Source organism: Aotus nancymaae, unplaced genomic scaffold (assembly GCF_030222135.1).
Source record: "Aotus nancymaae isolate 86718 unplaced genomic scaffold, 86718_ANA_hifiasm-v0.15.2.pri h1tg000076l, whole genome shotgun sequence".
NCBI lineage: Eukaryota > Metazoa > Chordata > Mammalia > Primates > Aotidae > Aotus > Aotus nancymaae.
The window spans coordinates 6,199,752-6,217,461 of NW_026988491.1; the positions used below are offsets into that span (position 1 = coordinate 6,199,752).

At 43.9% G+C, this 17,710-nt stretch overlaps 2 protein-coding genes across 2 annotated transcripts in view; both read left to right on the plus strand.

Moving 5' to 3' along the window:
- The first annotated feature begins 1,401 nt into the window (after nucleotides 1-1,401).
- Nucleotides 1,402-17,710, plus strand: part of DRG1 (developmentally regulated GTP binding protein 1) — a 37,050-nt gene continuing 20,741 nt past the window's right edge. The window contains exons 1-4 of the mRNA XM_064367918.1: nucleotides 1,402-1,524; nucleotides 2,459-2,582; nucleotides 6,125-6,300; nucleotides 13,509-13,578. Of these exons, the coding sequence (XP_064223988.1) occupies nucleotides 1,483-1,524; nucleotides 2,459-2,582; nucleotides 6,125-6,300; nucleotides 13,509-13,578 (412 nt within the window). The 5' untranslated portion in view covers nucleotides 1,402-1,482. The remainder of the gene's footprint in view (nucleotides 1,525-2,458; nucleotides 2,583-6,124; nucleotides 6,301-13,508; nucleotides 13,579-17,710) is intronic.
- Nucleotides 2,671-3,261, plus strand: LOC105730260 (protein S100-A10). Its single transcript, XM_012471331.2, has one exon. The coding sequence runs from the start codon at nucleotides 2,729-2,731 to the stop codon at nucleotides 3,020-3,022; it is 294 nt and encodes a 97-aa protein (XP_012326754.1). The 5' UTR covers nucleotides 2,671-2,728; the 3' UTR covers nucleotides 3,023-3,261.

Here is a 17,710-nt window from a genome sequence, read left to right on the forward strand (position 1 = left end):
CTCCATTGCTAATGGTGTGGGATCTAATTACCTCATCATCCCCTAATTTATTAATGAAAAGGCTGAGGTTAAAGAAAGAAGAAACTCTCTTTGGCCCTTAGGGGACCTTATGTAAAAGCTTTCCTTTCTGTTTCTCTCCACTTATGCACGATAAAAGCTCCTTTTTTTTTGTCTCTGGCAAGTTAGAATAGTTCTTGTTTACGAATTTAACTAAATTAAACTTCCCTCCCAGGGCTGGGTGCAGGCCAACCCCGTGGATTATTAAGCCTGGTGGGTGGACTCCCCCTGGAATAATCAATCTATCAAAACAACCCATTGATCCTGAGGCAAACCGCTTTTAAAACCACCACACAGCTCCTGGACGTCCTGGCTTCCTCTCCATGTGACACTTGGGGAAGAGGAGTCTTTGAAATTTTAAATTTTATTATTACACATATAATACATGGATACATTCATCTTGTAAAAATTGAACTACAAAATTCTGTGGAATAAAATGTGAACGGCTTCTTTCCTTGCATCCCGTCCCACTGTTGAAGAGTTTCTGATGTATTTTTCTGTTTAGGCCTTTAAGCAATGCACGTTCATACATGCACGCCTATATAAATGTACATTTAATTTTTCAAATAACATAAATGGTTATCACTACATAGATGCTGTTCCGCTAGTTGTGTGTTTTCCCATTTAACATGTCCTGGATATCAAGTAAGAACACAGATCTACGTTTTAATGGATGTAATATTTCAAAAACAGGATAGAGCTATTATTCATTTATCTATTTTCCTACTTATGGGTGTTAATATAGTTTCCAATTTTTTGGCATTACAAGCTATGTTGCGAGCAGAGTTCTCTGGGAATTATCCATTCAAGTATGCACTTACTGTGGGCTCCCCATGTACTCTACTTGGGGTTCGGAGTAAACAAAACAGACCTAAAAATAGTTTTGAATGATAGAATGGGGGAATTTTCTTTTTCCAAGGGGGTGAGACAGGCTCAAGATGGATCTCTACGCCCTCGCAAGACCAAGGAGGCCGTCGGGATGTCACCCCGGCTGTGAAAAGGGGAACCCAGGACCCGCAGATGCTGGCGAGGAACAGGGGTGCAGAGCGTGAGTCGGCTTGGGGTCTCCAGCACCGAGGCGTTCAGTACCACTTAGGGCGAGAGGAGCGGGTCCCGCCGGGCGGGGCAGAGCTGCGCGCGACCCTCCGCGCGCTCAGGGACGCCCAGACGGGGGCAGCCTCTCTGGCCCCCGGCTCCCGCGGGCTCTATGACACCGCACTGGCTCGTGGGACGGGGCGGGGTCGGCTGACGGGGAGGTGGTGGCTCCACGCTATACGTATCGCGGTGATCCTTACGTGGAACTCTCTCGCGAGAATTCGAAGTACCGCGCCTGCGCACTGCAGTAGTGCTTGGTACCGATAGCAGTTTGTCCGCGGGTGTGTGACGAGAAGCGGTCAGTGTGGAGGCCACAGGGGACTTGACAGGATGAGCGGCACCTTAGCTAAGATCGCGGAGATAGAAGCTGAGGTAATGGACGCAGCTGGCGGTTCACTCTTAGTCTGAGCATCCCTTCTTCGGTGGCGTCGCTCTTTCTTGTTCTCGGTTGAACCGCGTCAGGACCCGGCCTAGATTCCGCGACTTCTCTTAGCGAGGCCGGTGTTCCGACTGCTCTCAGCCACAACTCGGAGTCTCAGACTCTCTTCAGCCGGGACCTCCTTTCCCCTCGCCCCGCGGCCACGTTCCCGAACTCCCCTCTGCCCGGGCCCGCGTTCCGCACCCCTGCACCTTAGGACCTTGGTCCGTACCTCTTCCCAGTGTTCGGTTCCTGTTCTGAAATTGTTTCTTTCCGTTCTTCTTTTTTTCTCTGAGCAACACTGAATACTGTCCCTTATTCCATCTCTGACTTGGTAAGATACTTAAGGATCTTTCCTCATCATCCCTCGCTAGGTCCTCCTTATTCCCCCTTTTCCCAGTCTCTACCCTAATGACCCCCTGATACAGAGTATTTGTTCCGGTAATCGGAAATGGAAGTAAAATGACATCTGTGTGGGAGCAGTTTATTCCACCTGGATAGTGTGTGATTCCCTTGCCTGCGGCCCTCAGAGCACTTTACAATTAGGAAAGTGGTGTCACTGTGTCGTCAGATGGGGCCTAACGGCTACAAACAGTAGAAAAGGAACCCACAGATGGGTTTTAGTCTAGTCTGGGGGCACTAACCGGAATGACCTGAATCTTGTCTCTTCTCTTTGGGCCTCACTTTGCTCTGTAGTGAGGGAAATGAACTGGATTGGGGAGGGAATGGACTTTTACTCTTTTAAAGCCTGTAAAATGGGTATGCTGACATTAGTAGGACTTGGGGAAAAAAAATTATTCTCTCAGAGCTGGGGGAAGCATTCATTCCGGATATTTTTACCCTGTTAGGAACTGCTTCTGATTTATGGCTGTGATTCTTCCCTTATAGATGGCTCGGACTCAAAAGAACAAGGCCACAGCACACCACCTAGGGCTGCTTAAGGCTCGTCTTGCTAAGCTTCGTCGAGAACTCATTACTCCAAAGGGTGGTGGTGGTGGAGGTCCAGGAGAAGGTTTGTGTTTTTCTTCCATATATATATTTTTAGGCATAATTTCTGTCAAAATAGTACATACATGTGGTTTAAAAATAACTAAAGATGGGCGTCTAGCTAACAGCGCCCGCCGCGCCTTGGCCAAGGCTTCAACAGACCACATCAAAATGCCATCTCAAATGGAACATGCCATGGAAACCATGATGTTTACATTTCACAAATTTGCTGGGGATAAAGGCTACTTAACAAAGGAGGACCTGAGAGTACTCATGGAAAAGGAGTTCCCTGGATTTTTGGAAAATCAAAAAGACCCTCTGGCCGTGGACAAAATAATGAAGGACCTGGACCAGTGCAGAGATGGCAAAGTGGGCTTCCAGAGCTTCTTTTCCCTAATCGCGGGCCTCACCATTGCATGCAATGACTATTTTGTAGTACACATGAAGCAGAAGGGAAAGAAGTAGGCAGAAACGAGCAATTCCCCCGGCCCTGATAAGAGTTGTCCCAAAGGGTCACTTAAGGAATCTGCCCCACAGCTTTCCCCATATAAGGATTTCATGAGCAGATCAGGACCCTTAGCAAGTGTACAAATAAAATCTAACTCCCATTTGACGAGCAGAGAAAAAAAAGTTAAATGTCAGACAAGCTTTTGATTTTTGTATTGTTTGCATCCTCTTGCCTTCAATAAATAAGTTCTTTTTTAGTTCTGAAAAAAAAAAAAAAAAAAAAAAAAAACTAAAGATGGCCCAGTGCAATGGCTCATCTCCTGCAATCCTGGCACTTTGGGAGACTGACATGGATCACTTGAGGCCAGGAATTCAAGACCAGCCTGATCAATATAAAAAGACCGCCATCTCAAAAAAAAAAAAAGTTTATTTTTTTTGTGTGTGTGACAGAGTTTTGCTCTTGTTACCTGGGCTGGAGTGCAATGGTGTGATCTCAGCTCACCACAACCTCCACCTCCTGGGTTCAAATGATTCTCCTGCCTCAGCCTCCGGAGTAGCTGGGATTACAGGCATGCACTACCACGCCCAGCTAATTTTTTTGTATTTTTAGTAGAGATGGGGTTTTTCCATGTTGGTCAGGCTGGTCTCAAACTCCTGACCTCAGGTGATCCACTTGCCTTGGCCTCCCAGAGTGCTGGGATTACAGGTGTGAACCACCTCGTCTGGCCAAAAAAAGTTTTTTTTAAAACGAGAAAAATAACTAAAGATGTTGTACTGAAGTAGATTTATATTTTCTAAGTATGAATTCTTGAACTATGTTTGTTTGTTTGTTTGAGATGGAGTTTTGTTCTTACTGCCCAGGCTGGAGTGCAATGATGCAGTCTCCGCTCACCACAACCTCCATCTGCCAGGTTCAAGTGATTCTCCTGCCTCAGCCTCCCGAGTAGCTGGGATTACAGGCATGTGCCACCATGCCTGGCTAATTTTGTATTTTTTAGTAGAGATGGAGTTTCTTCATGTTAGTCAGGCTGGTCTTGAACTCCCGACCTCAGGTGATCTGCCGCCTCAGCCTCCCAAAGTGCTGGGGTTACAGGCAAGAGCCACCACGTCCAGCTGAACTATGTTTATTTTTATTCTGCTGGTTTCAGAGGCAAATGGATATTGTCTAAGTGTACTGTAGTTATATTTATATTCTGCACTGATACAAAATAGATTTACATGTGTTGGGTGCAGTGGTTCATCCTTATAATCTCAGCATTTTGGGAGGCTGAGGTGGGAGGATTGCTTGAGGCCAGGAGTTTGAAACCAGCAAGACCCTGTCTCTATGGGCTTACGAATGAAGGGTCCCCCTGGGTATGAACGATGTACAAAAAAAAAAAAAAATTAGCCTAGTATGGTGGTGCATGCCTGTGGTTTCAGCTACTCGAGGGGCTGAGTTGGGAGGATTGCTTGGACCCAGGAGGTAGAGGCTGCAGTGAGTTGTGATGGCGCCACTGCACTCCAGCCTTGGTGATAAAGCGAGCTCTCATCTTAAGAAAACCAAAGTAGATTTACATTGGCTTACAGAAATATGTAAATCTGTACCATCAACAAGGTTAAAAATAAGTAAGGACGGCCGGGCGCGGTGGCTCATGCCTATAATCCCAGCACTTTGGGAGGCTGAGGCAGGTGGATCACGAGGTCAAGAGATTGAGACCATACTGGTCAACATGGTGAAACCCCGTCTCTACTAAAAATACAAAAAAGTTAGCTGGGCGTGGTGGCACACGCCTGTAGTCCCAGCTACTTGGGAGGCTGAGGCAGGAGAGTTGCTTGAACCCAGAAGGTGGAGGTTGCAGTGAGCTGAGATTGCGCCATTGCACTCTAGCCTGGATAACAAGAGCAAAACTCCGTCTCAAAAAAAAGAAAAAAAAAAAAGTAAGGACATTGATGCAAAGGGAAAATGAAGATAGGAAAAATAAGTTGAAGCCAAGAGAGGTAAGATTAGGACTAAAAGGAATGACACAAGACCTGTGCACTTGCTACACAAGGGCCACAAATTTGACTCTGAACTTGTTTGCAGCCATTGTAAAAAAATGAAAACCCAGTCAGTCATGCAATTTACAGAGTTTGTAAGACAAAAAACTAAACTCTTTTTAATTAATTAATTAATTAATTGTAATTATAAAAGGGTAGCTGCTCCATAGGCAGGAGCAGGGCTACAAGAGTAGCTAACAACCTTATTTTTGGATCATTTTTTATATATATTTGGGCTGTGCTTTCTTTTTTCTTTTCTTTTCTTTCTTTCTTTCTTATTTTTTTTTTTTGAGACAGACTCTCGCTCTGTTGCCCAGGTTGGAGTACAGTGGTGTCATTACAGCTCACTGCAGCCTCAACCTCCTGGGCTCAAGTGATCCTCCCACCTCAGCCTCTCAAGTACCTGAGACCTACAGGTGTATGCCACCATGCCTGGCTAATTTTTAAATTTTTTTATAAAGACAAGACTTTGGCATGTTGCCCACGCTTGATCTGAATTCCTGGGCTCAAGAGATCCTCCTGCCTCAGCCTCTGGAATAGCGAGGGCTATAGATGTGTGCCACTGTGCCTGACTTTTTTGAATACAGGTTTTATATCAAACACTTCATTGAATATTGTGAATGCTATGCCCTCAAGTTTTGTGTGCTTGAGTTCTACTTTAAAGGTTAACCATAAAAAGTTTGAGAAATAGTGCCTAAAAGGATAGGCAGTTAAAATGTGAAAGAATTTATATGGGTTTTGCCGGATGCGGTGGCTCACGCCTGTAATCCCAGCACTTTGGAAGGCTGAGGCGGGTGAATCACCTAAGGTCCGGAGTTCAAGACCTGCCTGACCAACGTGGAGAAACGCTGCCTCTACTAAAAATACAAAATTAGTCAAGCGTGGTGGTGCATGCCTGTAATCCCAGCTACTCGGGAGGCTGAGGCAGGAGAATCACTTGAATCTAGGAGGCGGAGGTTGTGGTGAGCCAGGATTGCACCACTGCACTCCAGGGTGGGCAACAAGAGTGAAACTCTGTCTCAAAAAAAAAAAAAAAAAGAAATTATGAGTCTTAATACTCTTGGGGAATAACTCTCCTCTTTTTGGTATTCATTGTTGTTTTAGGTTTTGATGTGGCCAAGACAGGTGATGCTCGAATTGGATTTGTTGGTTTTCCATCTGTGGGGAAGTCAACACTGCTTAGTAACCTGGCAGGAGTGTATTCTGAGGTAGCAGCCTATGAATTCACTACTCTGACCACCGTGCCTGGTGTCATCAGATACAAAGGTGCCAAGATCCAGGTAAGTCAAGTCTGCAGACTAAGGAAGGAAAGAAATCTATTCGTCATTTAACTTTATTGGGAGCTCACTGTATGCCAGGCCTGATCTTTGATCTACTAGGCACTTACAACCTAGTAGGGGAAATAGAGCACTACAAAAATAGAATAATCCAATGGGATAGTGCATGTGAAAATGCAGAGAAAGGGCTGGGCACGATGACTCATGCCTGTAATACCAGCACTTTGGGAGGCTGAGGAGAGCAGACCACCTTAGGTTGGGAGTTTGAGACAAGCCTGACTAACATGGAGAAACCCGTCTCTACTAAAAATACAAAATTAGCCTCGTATGGTAGTGCGTGCCGGTAATCCCAGCTACTTGGGAGGCTGAGGCAGGAGAATTGCTTGAACCTAGGAGGTGGAGGTTGCAGTGAGCCAAGATAGCACTGTTGCGCTCTAGCCTGGGCAATGAAAGCGAAACTGCATCTCAAAAAAAAAAATGTAGAGAAAGAAGGGACTACTTTTTCACCTAAGGGCGGAGGAGGGGGCTTACTCTTGTGAGACAAAGAAGGCTTCATGTAGAAAGTGACATTGGAGGTGGGTCTTGAAGTTAGATTCCACCAGGTAGAGAAGGATGAAAAAAGGGCATTTCAGGCAGCAGTAATGTTGAACAACCTGCTGTAGTACAAGATTAGGTGTGGGGCAAGAATAGTGAACGCTGAATTATGAAAGGGCCTGTGTACCTGCTGAGGAAGTTGAATTTTGTCTTGTATGTGGCTAGGAACCTCAGAAACTTTAAAATAAGTAAATAACATGACCAGACCCTTTTAGAAGTTAATTCTTGTCTGGGAGGGTGAATGAAATTGGTCTTCTGAGATGTTCTTAGATGATAGTACCCCAAATGAGGGGTACCCATGGGTATGAAAGAAGATGTGCAAAAACCAAAATGGAACATATTGTTGGCTGCACAGCTAAGAATTCAAGGTTCTGAACTCTGACATTTGAATCTATATTCATTGTTCCCTAACTCTTGGGAACTGTAATTCATGCGTGCCTCAGTAGTTTTTTACATTGTCTCTGATCCTAAGAAACTACCTAATGGTTGCAACAACCCTGCATGACCAGTACATGTACCCTAGAACCTAAAGTAAAATAAAATTAAAAAAAAAACAAAAAAAACTACCTAATGGTTCCGTTTGTTAAACACTTATCCAAACAACTTAATAAGTGTTTATGTCCTTATAGCCAGTTATTTACTAATGGGATGTATGTACCTGTTGAGTACCACGTTAACTCCTCAAACCTTGGAATCAGATTGGATACTGTCACATTTGTTTCCTTTTCCACATTGATTTTTAAAAGTAAAGTGTGGTAATTTCTACCATAGCAACTGCTGAAAAATCCAACTTCCCAAAGATTTGGATCTGATGTAATGGAAAGCAGTGTAGTGGAATATAGTGTTGAAATTGTGAGCACTGTAACTAGTAGTTCCCTTGGCGCCTAATAGAAATTAAGAATTGCTTGTTTCTGTTGAAAATTTAGAATAGTCAGTAGCACCTGTAAGTTCACTTGTGATGCCCCAGAGTGCCCAGAGTTTGGGAACCATTGGTGTAGGCATTTGTTTTTCTTCTTACTGAGCTACACAATGAGTTCTGAGGGGCATTCATGCTGCTTTTATTATAGAGTTTGAACTAGAAAGAGACCTCTGTCCTGGTTGTACTTTCTTTTTTTTCGTTTTTTTGAGACAGCGTCTCACTCTGTGACTGAGGCTGGAGTGCAGTGGTGTGATTTCGGTGCAGTGGTGTGATTTCGGCTCACTGCAACCTCCACCTCCAGGTTCAAGCGATTGTCCTGCCTCAGCCTCCTGAGTAGCTGGGATTACGGGCACCTACCACTGCACCCAGATAATTTTTGCATTTTTAGTAGAGACAGGGTTTCTTTTTTTTTTTTTTGAGACGGAGTTTCGCTCTTGTTTGTTACCCAGGCTGGAGTGCAATGGCACGATCTCGGCTCACCGCAACCTCCGCCTCCTGGGTTCAGGCAGTTCTCCTGCCTCAGCCTCCTGAGTAGCTGGGACTACAGGCACGCGCCACTATGCCCAGCTAGTTTTTTGTATTTTTAGTAGAGACGGGGTTTCACCATGTTGACCAGGATGGTCTCGATCTCTTGACCTTGTGATCCACCCGCCTCGGCCTCCCAAAGTTCTGGGATTACAGGTGTGAGCCACCGTGACTGGCCCCCGAGACAGGGTTTCACCATGTTGACCAGGCTGGTCTTGAATTGCTGACCTTAGGTGATCCTCCCTCCTTGACCTCTCAAAGTGCTGGGATTACAGGTGTGAGCCACTGCACCTGGCCCTGGTTGTATTTTCAGTGGCCTTTTTTCCAGCTGGTCAGGTGCCCATGCAGAGACACATGTCCCTTTCTGGGATCCCATGTCCAAATGTATATAGCAAGAATGAAGAAGTGTGGACATATCTGGACTTGGCTTGATTCTAGCTGGTTTCAGAGTTTTGTTGCAAGTTACAGCTTTGATAGCTCAAGAGAATAACTTTTTTTTTTGGTAGAATGCTATTGACACCGCTCTCAAGGCTTTTGAGTATGTCAGAATAGAGAGTTGCTTAACTCCTCTCCTTCTCTTTCCCAGAAAACCTTCATTCATTTCAGTCTCTCCTGACCTTAGAGTCCCCCATCTTTTCTTTTTGCATGGTGCTCTCTTTCCTCCCTTTGTCCTCTGCCTCTGTTTTTTGTCCTCTTTTGAGTTTCTCCAGAAACCAAGTTATGTAAGCATACTAGTAGGTGTTCTTAATCTTTGTGTGTTTGTTTTTTTTTTTCTTTTCAGTTGGAGTCTCCCTCTGTTGCCCAGGCTGGAGTGCAGTGACGCCATCTCGGCTCACTGCAGCTCCATCTCCCAGGTTCCAGTGATTCTCCTACTTCAGCCTCCCAAGTAGCTGGGATTACAGGCACATACCCTCATGCCTGGCTAATTTTTGTATATTTTTGTAGAGACAAGGTGGTTTCACCATATTGGTCAGGTTGGTCTTGAACTCCTGACCTCGTGATCTGCCCTCCTTGGCCTCCCAAAGTGCTGGGATTACAGGTATGAGCCACTGCGCCTGGCCTGGTGTCCTTAATCTTAACTGGATTAAATTGACTACCCAGAAATGTGTTTTTAAAAGCTGTTTCATGGGACAGGATTCGTTATCTGACTTGGTGGGGGAACTATACAGAATTAGAACCACTTAAAGGGAGTTTTTGGTTTTTTTTTGTAAGGAAGATCTTTAACAGTAAAGGTGCCTAAAACTGAGTGGTACCTCTTAATGAATTACTGTCTGAAGCAGTTCAAGTAGTGGGTGAACTACCACTCTTATCAGGGATGTTATAGAGAAGATCACTGTATCACATAGGCAGATATTGGCCTGCAGAGTGAGTATACAGTGCTTTGAAAATTATGGGGCAAAAAAAAAAAATTATGGGGCTTAGGTTTTACCTTGCCAGAGTCCCTAGAACATCTTTTGCAATATACACAGTTGATTTGCTTATTTAAGTTGCCTGCTTTAACTTCTAAAGGCATTTGAGTTTGAAGTAATTTAACATTCAATTCCTTAAAATTCTGTAATTCCATGATACATATATGTTTTTTGAGACAGAGTCTTGCTCTGTTTCCCAGGCTGGAGTGCAGTGGCACTGTCTTGGCCCACTGCAACCTCTGCCTCCTGAGTTCACATGCTTCTCCTATCTCAGCCTCCTGAGCAGCTGGGATTACAGGCGCATGTCACAACGGCCCAGCTGATTTTTTGTATTTTTAGTAGAATCAGAGTTTCACCATGTTGGCCAGGCTGGTTTTGAACTCCTGACCGCAAGTAATCTGCCTGCCTTGGCCTCCCAAAGTGCTTGTACAGGTGTGAGCCACTGCACCAGGCCCCATTGTTTAAATGAATATTTTTTTTCTTAGGTTTTTGTTGGTTGTAACATGAAATTCAGATTATAAAGCAATGAGCATTTTTATTGAATGTTGCTTATTATTAAGCGTTGACTTTTATTGAATGTATAATTATTAGTTGCTACATTTAAATTCTTGAACCTGACTTTTAAAATATTTCCCTCTGAAGAGAAGCTAAATTTAGGTTGCCTTTACTTTTATAGGGGCCTTAATGTTCTGCTTGTGTTCAGCTGCCATAGTTAGAAAGCCCTTGCTCTTTTTCTCTCAGTTAATTTATTCTCTCTTTCAGATGATCTTTTATTTGATGTTATAGTCATATTCCAGTTATAACAGTTTTAGATTATTCATATAGATTTTCCTTTTGAGTTCTTGTTAACATCAATTAGGCTCATGCTGTTGGGCGTGTGTGTGTGTGTGAGTGTGTAAAAGATGGAGTCTCACTCTGTCGCCCAGGCTGGAGTGTAATGGCATGATCTCAGTTTATGGCAACCTCTGTCTCTTGGGTTCAGGTGATTCTCCTGCCTCAGCCTCCTGAGTAGCTGGGATTACGAGCATATACCACCATGCCCGGCTAATTTTTTGTATTTTTAGTAAAGATGGGGATTTCACTGTGTTAGCTAGGATGGTCTTGATAGCCAGGATGGTCTAGATCTCCTGATCTGCCTGCCTCAGCCTCCCAAAGTGCTTGGATTACAGGTGTGAGCCACCATGCCTGGCTCTTTTTTCTTTTTTTTTGAGTAGGTTCTTTTTTTTTTTTTTTTTGAGACAGAGTCTCACTCTGTCGCCCAGGCTAGAGTGCAGTGGTGCAATCTCGGCTCACTGCAACCTCTGCCTCCTGGGTTCAGGCGATTCTTCTGCCTCAGCCTCCTGAGTAGCTGGGACTCTAGGCACGTGCCACCACACCTAGCTAATATTTTTGTGTTTTTGGTAAAGATGGGGTTTCACCATCTTGGCCAGGCTGGTCTTGAACTCCTGACCTCGTGATCCACCTGCCTCCGCCTCCCAAAGTGCTGGGATTATGGGCGTGAGCCACCGCATCTGGCCTTGAGTAGATTCTTGAATGGAGAAGTTGATCTGTGTAGCAACTCCTAAATCAGTTTTCATTGTGGTTTATTTAATGCAAAGTATATTTCTGTAAAACAATATATTCCGGGCTGGAGTGAAGTGGCACAATCTTGGCTCACTGCAACCTCTGCCTCTTGGGTTCAGGCGATTCTCATGCCTCAGCCTCCTGAGTAGCTGGGATTACAGGCATGTGCCACCACATCTGGCTAATTTTTCTATTTTTTTTTTGTAGAGACCGGGTTTCACCATGGTGGCCAGGATGGTCTCAGACTCCTGAGCTAAAATGATCTGCCTGTTTCGGCCTCTGGGAAAGTACTGTGGGATTGTAGGTGTGAGTTACTGTGCCCAGCCTGAGCAGTCATTTTTTACCGGGGACACACATCAGAGTCACTTGTGAAGCCTTTTGAAGTAGAGATCCATACCTGAACCCTTCAAATCATCTTTAGGGATGGGTTTCAGCTGTCTATATATATATATATTTTTTTGAGATGGAGTTTCGCTCTTGGTTGCCTAGGCTGGAGTGCAATGGCATGATCTCAGCTCACTGCAACCTCTGCCTCCTGGGTTCAAGCTATTCTGCCTCAGCCTCCCGAGTAGCTGGGATTACAGGCATGCGCTACCATGCCTGGCTAATTTTGTGTTTTTAGTAGAGATGGGGTTTCTCCATGTTGGTCAGGCTGGTCTCGAACTCCTGACCTCAAGTGATCCATCCACCTCGGCCTCCCAAAGTGCTGGTATTACTAGCGTGAGCCACTGCACCCGGCCAGCTGTCTACATTTTTAAAGTTTTTCCAGGTGATTTTTCTGTTGTGCTTGCCTGGTTAAGAATGGCTACAGAAATTTTTGTGAGTTGGGAATTTGCAGAAGTTTCAGTATATATCATATGTAAATATCAAGATTTAGCTGATACTTGCTGTAAGGAATTTATGTGGAGGCTCAACCTTCTGAGAGGTTGTGGAACACTGAAAAATTTTAAGGTAGAATAATGGATTTTCACTAAAGAAATATGAGTTATAATCTATTAGGACTGTGACTTTGGGCAAGTTACTTACCCTCTGTGAACTTCAGCTAGTATCCTTATCTCACAGGGTTGTAAGGCATTTTCAACTAGGTAAAGTATATAAAAAGCCTATAGGCCAGGAGTGGTGGCTCACACCTGTAATCCCAGCAATTTGGGAGGCTGAAGCAGGCAGATCACCCGAGGTTAGGAGTTTGAGACCACCCTGGCCAACATGGTGAAATCCCGTCTCTACTAAAAATACAAAAAAGGACCAGGCACAGTGGCTCGTGCCTGTAATCCCAGCACTTTGGGAGGCCAAGGCAGGCAGATCACAAGATCAGGAGATCGAGACCATCCTGGCTAACACAGTGAAACCCCATCTCTACTAAAAATACAAAAAAAAAAAAAATTAGCTGGACGTGGTGGCACGTGCTTATAGTCTCAGCTACTTGGGAGGCTGAAGCAGTAGAATCGCTTGAACCCGGCAGGCGGAGTCTGCAATGAGCCGAGATGGCACCACTGCACTGCAGCCTAGGCAATAGAGCGAGACTCTGTCTCAGGAAAAAAAAAAAAAAAAAAAAAGGTGCGCGGTGGCGCCTGTAATCCCAGCTACTCGGGAGGCTGAGGCAGGAGAATCGCTTGAACCAGAGAAGCAGAGGTTGCAGTGAGCCAAGATCGTGCCATTGCACTCCAGCCTGCGCAAAAAGCATCAAAACTTTAATCTCAAAAGAAAAAAAGGCCAGGCGCGGTGGCTCACGCCTATAATCTCAGCACTTTGGGAGGCCGAGGCGGGTGGATCACGAGGTCAAGAGATCAAGACCATCCTGGTCAACATGGTGAAACCCCGTCTCTACTAAAAATACAGAAAATTAGCTGGGCATGGTGGCGCGTGCCTGTAATCCCAGCTACTCAGGAGGCTGAGGCAGGAGAATTGCCTGAACCCAGGAGGCGGAGGTTGCGGTGAGCCGAGATCGCGCCATTGCACTCCAGCCTGGGTAACAAGAGCGAAACTCCGTCTCAAAAAAAAAAAAAGAAAAAAAGAAAAAGCCTTTAGATGACATTTAGTAGATACTTGTCTAAGTAATATTTACACACTCACTTTTAAGGGAGATTGGATTTGGGTCTGATAAATTATAGGTACTTGAAAAATAAATTATTCTGTTCCATATTTTCAAATTTATAACTAGTTTTTTCTTTCATCCTCTTCCTTCATCCTTAATCTTGCAGCTCCTGGATCTCCCAGGTATCATTGAAGGTGCCAAGGATGGGAAAGGTAGAGGTCGTCAAGTCATTGCAGGTGAGTGGTCGAGTACCACTATCCTCGGATGTCATCCCCTTCTCTGGTACTGTTCCTTTATTCAGGAACTACTAGGCTTGAAGATTATACCACAGTGAAGGGCATAGTTTCACCTGACTTCTCATTAGAGGTGAAACTTGAAGGGACCTCCACTGCAGCCGTGGCAGTGTTCTGAATCTGTGCTGTCCAACATTGTAGTTCCTAGGCATGTATGGGTATAGAGCTCTTGAAATGTGCCTAGTACAATTAAGGAGCTAGTGGATGGAGTCTGTATTGGACAATGCAGCTGTAGACATTTTACATGGGCTGTCATCCTGAGATTTTCTGCTCTTTTCTTGTGTGGGATCTTCCATTTCCTAGAGGCAGTGTGTACTTTTTTGGGATGTTTTGCTGGCATACATTCTCTAATAACTTCCCCAGAGAAGATGAATGATAAAGGTAAATTTTTCTGTCTTTTCGTGGCTTTTTTTTGGGGGGAAGGAGGACAGAGTGTCACTCTGTTACCCAGACTGGAGTGCAGTAGCACAATCTTGGCTCACTGCAGCCTCTGTCTCCTGGGTTCAAGCGATCCTACCACCTCAGTCTCCTAGTTAGCAGAGACTACAGATGTGCACCACTGTCTAATTTTTTTTTGTATTTTTTTGGTAGAGACGGGGTTCCATCGTGTTGCCCAAACTCCTGAGCTCAAGTGATCTACCTGCCTCGGACTCCTAGAGTACTGTCTTTTCACATTTGAAGGTTATTTTTATTTTACCCTTGTACTGGAGTCATTAATTTGGCTGTTTATAGAATTATAAATTAGAATTCATTTTCCCTCAGAAATTTGAAAAACACTATCTTCTAACATCTATTGCTGTTGAGTCAAGTAGTTAGAACATTATTTGGCTTTTGACAAACAACTTTTTTCCTATACTGGAAGATCTTAAAAGCTACTTACTTCAGCAAGCTATTTCTTGGTTTGGGCTTTTTCTTTTTCTCTCTTTTCTTTAATTCATTTTGCTGGATATTTTGTGTACCCCTCTTTTTTTTTTTTTTTCTCTTTTTGAAACAGGGTCTCACTCCCATCACCCAGACTGGAATGTGGTGGTGGGATCTTGGCTCACTGCAGCCTCGACTGCTGGGCTCAGGTGATCCACCTCAGCCTCCCGAGTAGCTGGGACTACAGGTGCGTGCCACCATACTTGTCTAATTTTTTTTTGTTTTTGGTAGAGACAAGGTTTTGCCATGTTGCCCAGGCTGCTTTTTTTAAAATTATCTTTCCCTTTCCTGGTGTGGTGGATTCTTTTAGCATGACAACTCATATCTTTCATTTATGGGAAATTTTCCTGTTTTCTTTGGTAATTTCTTCTATTTTCTTATTTATGGAAGGTTTGCTAATAGAATGCTGGACTTCTGGGTTTATAATTTTCGTAATTTTCTTTTTTTATAAAGACAGGGTCTCACTTTGTCACCCAGGCTGGAGTGTAGCAGCCTGACTGTATGTAGCTCACTGTAACCTGGACTCAGGCAATCTTCCCGTGTCAGCTTCCTGAGTAGCTAGGACTACAGACACACAACACCATGCTGGGCTAATTGTTAAAATTTTTTGTAGGGGTCTTGCTCTGTTGCTTAGGCTGATCTTGAACTCCTGGGCTCAAGTCATCCTCCTTTTATGTTTTAAATTGTCTTTCGTCTCTTAATTTTTTCTGTATGTGATTTTCTCGGCATTGTCTTTTAGTCCTGCTATTGAGTGTATTTCTGCTGCAGTATTATTTTTAATTTCTAAGACTTTGTTTCTGTCTTTTGATTTTTCCTTTATTAGCATCTTGTTCTTGTTTAATGGATGCATTATTTTCTCTTAGACTCTTTTCTATTCTGTTTTTTTTTTTTTTTTTTTGAGATGAAGTGCCACTCTTGCCCAGGCTGGAGTGCAATGGCTGGATCTCAGCACACTGCAAACTCTGCCTCCTGGGTTCAAGTGATTTTCCTGCCTCAGGCTCCTGAGTAGCTGAGATTACAGGCACCTGCCACCACACCCAGCAAATTTTTGTATTTTTAGTAGAGACCGGGTTTCACCATGTTGGCTAGGCTGGTCTCAAACTCCTGGCTTCAGATGATCCACCCACCTTGGCCTCCCAAAGTGCTGAGATTACAGGAGTGAGCCATTGCGCCCTCCTGACTCTTATCTGTTCTTAGAAGGACACATATGACTTCCCCGTTGTCAAACCTAAGGGCCAATTTATTGTCCACATCTTTCTAACGAGAGTAACATACTAGATCTTTCCCTCCTTGAAGTATTTGCTTTGCTTGGTCTCTGACACCAGTGCCTCTTACTGGTCTCCTTTGCTTGATTTGTCCCATTGTCAGGATCTCTAAATGTGGATTGCCCCAATGCCTATTCTTAGAGATTCTTTTCTTCTCTGTCTCTGCTCTGTCTATGCCAAATGAGGGTTATTTCATCTAGTTCTTTGGCTTTAAATGTCTGGATCTATATTCTGATGATTGTGAAATGTGTGGCAGTATTTTGCCCTCTGATGAATTACAGACCAGCTGCCAACATACCTTTACTTGGATGTCTAATTAGATGTCTCAGACTTAGCATGTAAGATTAAATTCTTGTTTCAGCCAAGGTGGGAGGAACACTTGAGCTCAGGAGTTTGAGACCAGCCTGGGCAACATAGTGATACCTCATCTCTATTAAAAAATGAAAGTAAATTTAAAAATTAAAAAACAGAAATTCTTCATCTCCCATCCTCAACTTGCTCTTCCCTTAGTCTTTTCTATATCAGTAAAGGCAAATTTATCCTTCATATCTTTTAGGTCAAATCTTTATTTTCCTTTCATCCCCCACATCCACTTCATTATTATATCCAGTTGGTTTTACCTTTGAAATATATCTAGAGGCCAGCCACTTTTTTTCCCTTTCTTTTTTATCCTTAACTGAAAAACATTGAGTTATGTGACTGACATGCTGGCTACTATGCTAAGGAGGAAACTCTACCAAAAGGTTTAGTTAATCATACTCCTCAGTTCCTGGCACATTTTCTTTTGTTTTTTTTTAGAGACAAGGTCTTGCTTTCTTGCCCAGGCTGGAGTACAGTGTCACGATCACAGCTCACAGCAGCCTCAATCTCCTGGGATCAGGTGATCCTTACTCCTTAGCCTTCTGAGTAGCTAGGACTACAGGCATGTACCATCTTGCCTGGCTAATTTTTTGCTTTCTGTAGAGACAGTCTCCCTATGTTGCTCAGGGTGATCTTGAAAACCCCGGGCTCCAGAGATCCTCTCTCCTCAGCTTGAGTAGCTGGGACTACAGGAATATGCCACCATGGAAGGCTAATTGATTTTTACTGTTTTAGAGGTAGAATCTTGATATGTCGCCCAGGCAGGGATTGTTATCTTTCTCATTATTTTTCAAGAATTTCTCTTAAGTTCTATGTCTAATATGATACCTACTAGCTACATGTGACTAAAATTAAATTACAGTGGAATAAAATGTAAAATTTAGTTCCTCGGTTACATAAGCCACATTTTGTATGCTTATTAGCTACACGTGACTAGTAGCTACTGTATTGGACAATACAGATGCAGAATATTTTCATTATTACAGAAACTTCTATTGGATAACACTGCTCCCGATATTAATTCCTTGTCAGCTTTGGACAGTACAAGTATCTTCTCCAATTAATTTTGTCCAAGGCGATATTTGTTGAATAAAAATCCTTAATTTTGGTAGAATCTAGTTTACTCTTTATTTGTAGCTGGGACCACAGGTGTGCACCACCATGCCTGGCTAATTTTTTGTATTTTCAGTAGAAACGGGGTTTCGCCCTGTTGGCCAGGCTGGTCTCGAACTCCTGACCTGAAGTGGTCTGCCTACGTCAGTTTCTCAAAGTGCTGGGATTACAGGTGTGAGCATCTGGCCTACTCTTTATTTTTTCTTATGGTTTGTGCTTTTGAAGTTTTATTTAAGAAGTCCTTATCTTGGCCGGGCGCGGTGGCTCAAGCCTGTAATCCCAGCACTTTGGGAGGCCGAGGCGGGTGGATCACGAGGTCAAGAGATCGAGACCATCCTGGTCAACATGGTGAAACCCCGTCTCTACTAATACAAAAAAAAAAAATTAGCTGGGCACGGTGGCGCGTGCCTGTAATC